At 54.1% G+C, this 6,395-nt stretch overlaps 2 protein-coding genes across 2 annotated transcripts in view; one reads left to right on the top strand and one right to left on the bottom strand.

Moving 5' to 3' along the window:
* The first annotated feature begins 528 nt into the window (after positions 1–528).
* CEBPD (CCAAT/enhancer binding protein delta) lies at positions 529–1,757 on the top strand. The gene has a single exon (XM_012812979.1). It carries the CDS (start codon positions 609–611, stop codon positions 1,407–1,409), a length of 801 nt encoding a protein of 266 aa, XP_012668433.1. The 5' UTR covers positions 529–608; the 3' UTR covers positions 1,410–1,757.
* A 1,208-nt stretch (positions 1,758–2,965) lies between these two features.
* The window catches only part of SPIDR (scaffolding protein involved in DNA repair), a 533,511-nt gene continuing 530,081 nt past the window's right edge, over positions 2,966–6,395 (bottom strand). Inside the window, 1 exon segment of the mRNA XM_023508281.1 lies at positions 2,966–3,174. Within this exon segment, the coding sequence (XP_023364049.1) occupies positions 3,013–3,174 (162 nt within the window). The 3' untranslated portion in view covers positions 2,966–3,012.

The raw sequence follows: 6,395 nt of genomic DNA on the forward strand, positions 1-6,395 counted from the left end.
ATAGTGCCCGCGTCTCCGCCGTCTGGCCGGCGCTCTACTGCGAGGTCCTGCGATCCCTCGGGCAGGGCGCTCCAGCCGTGCTGCTGGACATGGACCCCGAGGGCTGGAGGCAGCCAGGACACAGAGGAGAGCAACTGGCGCGCCCGGATTCCCTGGGACGTCCGGGTTTGCGCCGGCGACCCCACCGCCAGCCAGAATGCACGCCAGGCACTCACGACCAGGTTGCGGCTGGAGCGCGGCCCCGCACCCGGCCCCCTCCCGCGACGGCGGCGCCGGCCCAGTCCTGCTTCTTGATTGCAGCTCAGCAGGAGCGGAGGCTCCCGAGCCCACAAACAGGAAGGCGAGAGGGCTGGGCGCGGGCAGAGGGAGGATCATTCCCAGCAGCGGCCTGGCGGCCCAGGGGCGGGGGCGGCGGCACAGGGGAGGGCGCGGAGCTGGCGGGCGGTCCCGGCTCCCAGGGCGCCCCTGCTCCTCCCCCGCTGCCCCGGGGCGCCCTGCGGAGCCGGAGCCGGGGCGGGGCGAGCGCGTCACCCGGCTAGAAAAGGCGGCGGGCCCGGCCCCGCGAGGTGACAGCCGCGACTGGACGCAGAGCCCGGCCCGACGCCGCCATGAGCGCCGCGCTCTTCAGCCTGGACGGCCGCGCTCCCTGGCCCGCGGAGTCCGCGCCCTTCTACGAGCTGGGCCGGGCGGGCAAGCCGGGCCGCGGGGCTGAGCCAGGGCCCCTGGGCGAGCCGGGGGCCCCAGCCCCCGCCATGTACGACGACGAGAGCGCCATCGACTTTAGCGCCTACATCGACTCTATGGCCGCCGTGCCCACCCTGGAACTGTGCCACGATGAACTCTTCGCCGACCTCTTCAACAGCAACCACAAGTCGGGCGGCGCAGGCACCCTGGAGCTGCTGCCCGGCGGCCCCGTGCGCCCACCGGGCCCCAGCCCCGCAGCCCCGCGCCCGCTCAAGCGTGAGCCCGACTGGGGCGACGGCGACGCGCCCGGGTCTCTGCTGCCGGCCCAAGTGGCCGCGTGCGCGCAGACCGTGGTGAGCCTGGCGGCCGCTGGGCAACCCACACCACCCACGTCGCCGGAGCCGCCGCGCTGCAGTCCCGGACCGGCCCCCGCGCGCGGCCCCGCCCGGGAGAAAGGCACAGGCAAGAGGGGTCCGGACCGCGGCAGCCCCGAGTACCGGCAGCGGCGGGAGCGCAACAACATCGCAGTGCGCAAGAGCCGCGACAAGGCCAAACGGCGCAACCAGGAGATGCAGCAGAAGCTAGTGGAGCTGTCGGCCGAGAACGAGAAACTGCACCAGCGCGTGGAGCAGCTCACGCGGGACCTGGCCGGCCTGCGGCAGTTCTTCAAGCAGCTGCCCAGTCCGCCCTTCCTGCCGGCCGCCGGGGCCTCCGACTGCCGGTAACGCCCGGCGCGGGCGCGACAGACTCTCCAACGACCTATACCTCAGGCCGATGGGCCGCGGGCTCCGCCGCGGTTCCTTCGGAACGTGTGAGCGAAAGGAAGCCGCAGCCTGGACTCACTGCCACTGAACTGCGAGAGAAGCTATGCGTGTTTATCGTCCCTTAACTTATTTTTGTAACGGTAGCTTTTTCTACATCTTCTACTCATGCAGCTAAGGTACCTTTGTAAAAAAAAAAAAGACTTATGACAAACCCTTTGTATTGTAGGTAAGAGGGAAAGACTGAGCATGCTCACTTTTTTATATTAATTTTTACAGCATTTGTAAGAATAAAGCAGCATTTAAAATCGCCCCTGCTTCCTGTATTCACAGTGACTCCCGCATGACGGCGGAGGCAGGACCCGGCTAGGGAAGGGTGCGGGGCTGTGGGCGCTCAGCGAGCACCTGAGGCCAGGTGGCCAGGTGTGGGTTCTGGGAAGCCTAGCTTGCCAGAGGAGGGGCCGGTCTGCCGGGGCTGCCTCTGCCCAGACGGCGCAGCAGGCCGAGTTCAGTTAAGCTAGTAGCTTTACAGCAGATGGTGCTCCCCCAAAAGTGCCCAGAGTTCGGCTTATTTGGGGGCCTTGCGGAGGGCAGCTAAGGAGTTCCCTAACTAGGTGGCTGTCTGAAGGGTACGGGGAGAGGAGGTCTCAGACTGTCTTTGGCTTTCTATGGGACTGTGCTTTCACTTTCCTCACTCTTGTAGAACACGTCAAATAGATTTTCAAAGGGCACAATAAAAGTACAAAATGGTCACGTAGATGAAAAAGAATCGCAAAACTAAAGACTGGCGATCTTGCCAGAAATTGTAATGTTCAAGGTTTAATCCAAACAAAGCCGTCTGCCTTCTAAGAAAACTGGGCAGTGGGCACCTTGTCTTGGTCTTGCGCTGCTCCCTGTATATTATGTGATTAATTAACCATGGCCTGTCATGCTTATATTGCTTTAAGGAAGGAAACAAAATCTTTAGTGTCCAAAGATAATTAATTTGTGGTTTAAATCTCTGCCAGCAAGGCAAACGGTAACTGACTACTCGAGTCTGTAATCTTTGCCCTTTGTGCACACTTAGCCAGCCTGATCACACAGGCGTGTGGTGCGTGAGCTGTCTTTCTGCTCAGGACAGCTGTGCTGCACATTATGGGTAACAGTTTCACCTCTGACATAGTTCCCCAGGACATTTTCCCAAAAATGCTTATGCTTGACATTGATTGTGGTATCACAATGTGGGACAAATATTTGAGCTTTGCCAGGAATTCTTTGGGGGACTGTTAAAACAATTACTACAAGAAAAACATGATGAATCACGGTGAAATTTTAAATACTTTAACAACTGAACAACTTTTTTTCTGATAAGATTCTACATGTTCTTAAATTTGCAAGAGGGTAATAAAACCCCAAAACTGCACAGGAAGTATTTTGATTTATTCTTTACAAATAATTTTATTAACATTTACCCCAGAAAAATCTTAAGATTTAATCCAAGATCATAAACTACGTTCACTTTGTCCATAGTTAACAAATAACTAGGCCCCAAATTACCACCACCGCCCTTACAGCCACACTGCAAAGTTCACCACTCCTGTGGCAACTGCAGTTCTGCAGAGGTGCCTCCAGCACTCAGCAGCTCTGTTTCCTCCAATCCAATGCAGTTTGTTGGGTGACTGGTGAAGGACTGGACAAAACAACTCAGCAACCCCACCTCCTTCCTGAGGACACTCTTCACTTCATAACTCTGCAGTGATAAAGCCATGCTGGTTAGAGCAAACAGCCCTGGATGAGCTGCCCTAGCAACACAGAACACCAAAAAACCAGAGCAGAGGCCTTTTCCCCTGTTGGTGACCTTCTGCTCCTCAGATGGTAGAGATTCGGGGTAGGAAGGAAAAAAGGAACGGCTGCTGTAAAATCCTGCTTATCATGGCAAGTGAAGGAATGACCACTCTGAGAGGTGAATTCTGTTTTTATATAAGAAAAACTAAAATCTCCCTTCTTAAAGTTTTTAATTGATGCCACAATGAGCCCTTCTCCTTGGCTTTGGAAAGGAGCTGGGGGACCAGACACACAGGGCTCTGCGGGGGGCCTGCAGCTGGCTCTGCTTCCTTCAGGCACTTCCCCATCTAGCAGCACTTCCGGTCAAAGGATTTCCTGGTACTCTGCCCTGAACAAACTTCCCTCCTTAATAGGATCCTGCTTCTTGTAGAATTACACTGGGCTAAACACCTCTTTCTGCGTTGTAATAAGGAGACTAGGCTTTTTCTTCTTGTTCTGTTTGGTTAATCCCAGAATTTTATCTCTGGATGAGAACACAGGCTCAGGGCAGCCTGGGTCCCCACCCCTGAGCGGCTGGGAGGGTGTGGTGTGCCCTATAGAGAAGCTGCAGAGCTTTTGCTGCTGGGGAGGAGGAGCTGAAAATAAATAAAACCTTAAAAGTGTTGACATGATTATTACACATCTTAGGACTTCTGGGATGCTAAGCCCAGAGGCAATGCCACTTGCAGAGTAATTTCAGTCACCCTACCCCCTCCTTGGTACAAGGGCCTGGACAAGTGTCTGCAGCAGTCCCCTTCAGTTGGTATCCATCATTAAGGTGTCATAGCCAAGACTGTGGTTACAGAGGCCAGACAACATGATCAAAGCAGGCATGTGGCTTCTTGGTGTCTTTGCCACCAAAGGTGGGCACCTCACTGCACATGCCCTGAATGTGGGCTGGCCTCAGTGACTGGCTTCTCATGCACAGAATGCAGTGGAAGGGACACCAAGTGACATTCAAAGCTTGGTTAGGGCAGGTGCTCAGCTTTCAGATGGCTTTCTTGGGACCCAGACACAGGCCATGAGAGAGTCTGGCCAGAGCCTATGTGACCCCAACCCAGTCTTAGGGTCCTGGCTGATGCCTACGGGGAGCAGAGAGGACCTATCTTGGGGAGCTCTGTCTGGACTGCTGCTGTGTGCAGAATCAATTTTTTTTTTTGAGACAGAATCTCGCTTTGTCACCCTCAGTAGAGTGCTGTGGTGTCACAGCTCACAACAACCTCAAACTCCTGGGCTCCAGTGATCCTCTTGTGTCAGCCTCCCAAGTAGCTGGGACTATAGGCACCTGCCACAATGCCTAGCTATTCTTTTTAGAGATGGGGTCTCATTCTGTCTCAGGCTGGTACTGAACTCCTAAGCTCAAGTGATCCACCTCCCTCGAGCCCGGCCTCAGAACCAGTACTGAAGCCGCTAAGGTTTGAGATGGTTTATCAGGAGCAGTCTGGGGCGTGAGAACCACTCTATGCCAGCTCACTGGGACACTTCATTCTCCCACTAATGGGATAGGCATGGTGTGAACACCTAGCTTATTTCATGTGCCTTGTAAAGAGTTTTGGGTTCCTCAATGAGAAGTTAGAGTAAGGTCAAGAGAGCAGTTTAATGGAGTCAGGGGAGGTGGGAGTGAGAGCTGCTGCCCAGACAGGCAGAGATGCTACAGCCTTCCTACGGTGCCTGTGCAGCATGCTGGAAGGTTCTTGCCTCTTGGTTGTTCACTGTCAGGGGTTTATAGGGTGGCAGTGAGCAAGACAGAGCTGCTGGTCTGGAGAGAGTGCGGGGTCACAGAACTAGGGGCCACCACACAGGCCTCAAGGTGGAGGCAGGAGCCAGATGCCACCCAGCCAGTCAATGCCAGGGAGCCCCAAAGGGCCCTGGAGCCCCTAACCTGGAATAAAAGTGCAGGATTCTGACTTGAAAAAAGTCAGCACAAAGTCATTTATTTTCAAAATGTTAGTTTTGGCTGTATCATCTACAAATGGAGTTTAAATGATAAATCTTTTATCTTTGGGGAAAAGTGATACAAAGAGGTTAAGATAACCGCACCAGCAAACTCACACACATTCTTCATTTGAACATCTATCTGCATATGTATAAAATAAGCCTCTATTTTTATAAGTCACAACATGTATGTTATTTCAGCTTTTCCTTTTCTGAAAGTCTTAGCTTTAGAAACAAACTTCAAACCCCACATCTCTATAATGTTACCAGTGAGAGGTGACATGCACAGGGCCATCCTGCTGTCCTCACACCTGCAGCTTGGCCACACTGAAGTGGAGCACAGAACTCAACACTCAGGCCTCCTGATCAGAAGCTCTGCATGTGCTCCAGGGAGTCCATGCCACCTCCGTGGAAAGCCCTGATCTGATTCTTTGGATTTTGGTGAATGCACATTCTTACTCAGGAAACAGCCAGGATTCAGACTGGTGACTCTCAGATAAAGCCTCCACTTAGGCCCTTCATACCCATTTTATACCCATTTTCTCCTGGTTTTTCTCCAGGCCAGACATAAAGACCCCATTATCCACTGTGAGCAAAGCTGAGGACAGGGTATGTACCTGTAGGTTCCAAACTTACCCCTGGTCCACTGCTGTAGATGCTAACACCATAGACACCAATCTACGCACCTGAGTACACATGCATAGTTGTACACAGCATGCTCAAGCAGACACACGCACTCATGCTGTGGGCTCTTGGGTTTTAGCTATGGGAACATTCTAGTGGGCAAGTAAAGAGTGAGAGGACAAGCTGCCTTAGCCAGAAGGAAACCAAGTGAAGGATGGGGGATTTCTGCCAGGCCTCCTAGTCTCTAGGTCCCTAAAGAGTGGTGGGGATTGTCAGGGGGCATCAAGCACCATCCACTTGTGCATTGCTGAAGGCTTCTCAGAGGAAGCATCAGGCTGCCCTCTTGGGGAGCAACACTTGGGCACTGTGCCACGCCCACACATTATTAGTTTCAGTCTGTTTAGGCTGTGGGCTTGGTTCATTCTGTTCTGTGGTCTCGAACAGGAGCTTCTTGTAGGCTTCCCCCAACATCCTCTGCTGAAATGCAGTCCCTGATACACCAGGTTGTCTTCAGCAAAAGCCTCCTGCTCAAAGCCCCACCTTGGAAACCTCCATGTCACTGGCCCTGGGCAGCACCCCCTTTCTAAC

Source organism: Otolemur garnettii, unplaced genomic scaffold (genome assembly GCF_000181295.1).
Source record: "Otolemur garnettii isolate 467f Iridium unplaced genomic scaffold, OtoGar3 scaffold00237, whole genome shotgun sequence".
Lineage (NCBI taxonomy): Eukaryota > Metazoa > Chordata > Mammalia > Primates > Galagidae > Otolemur > Otolemur garnettii.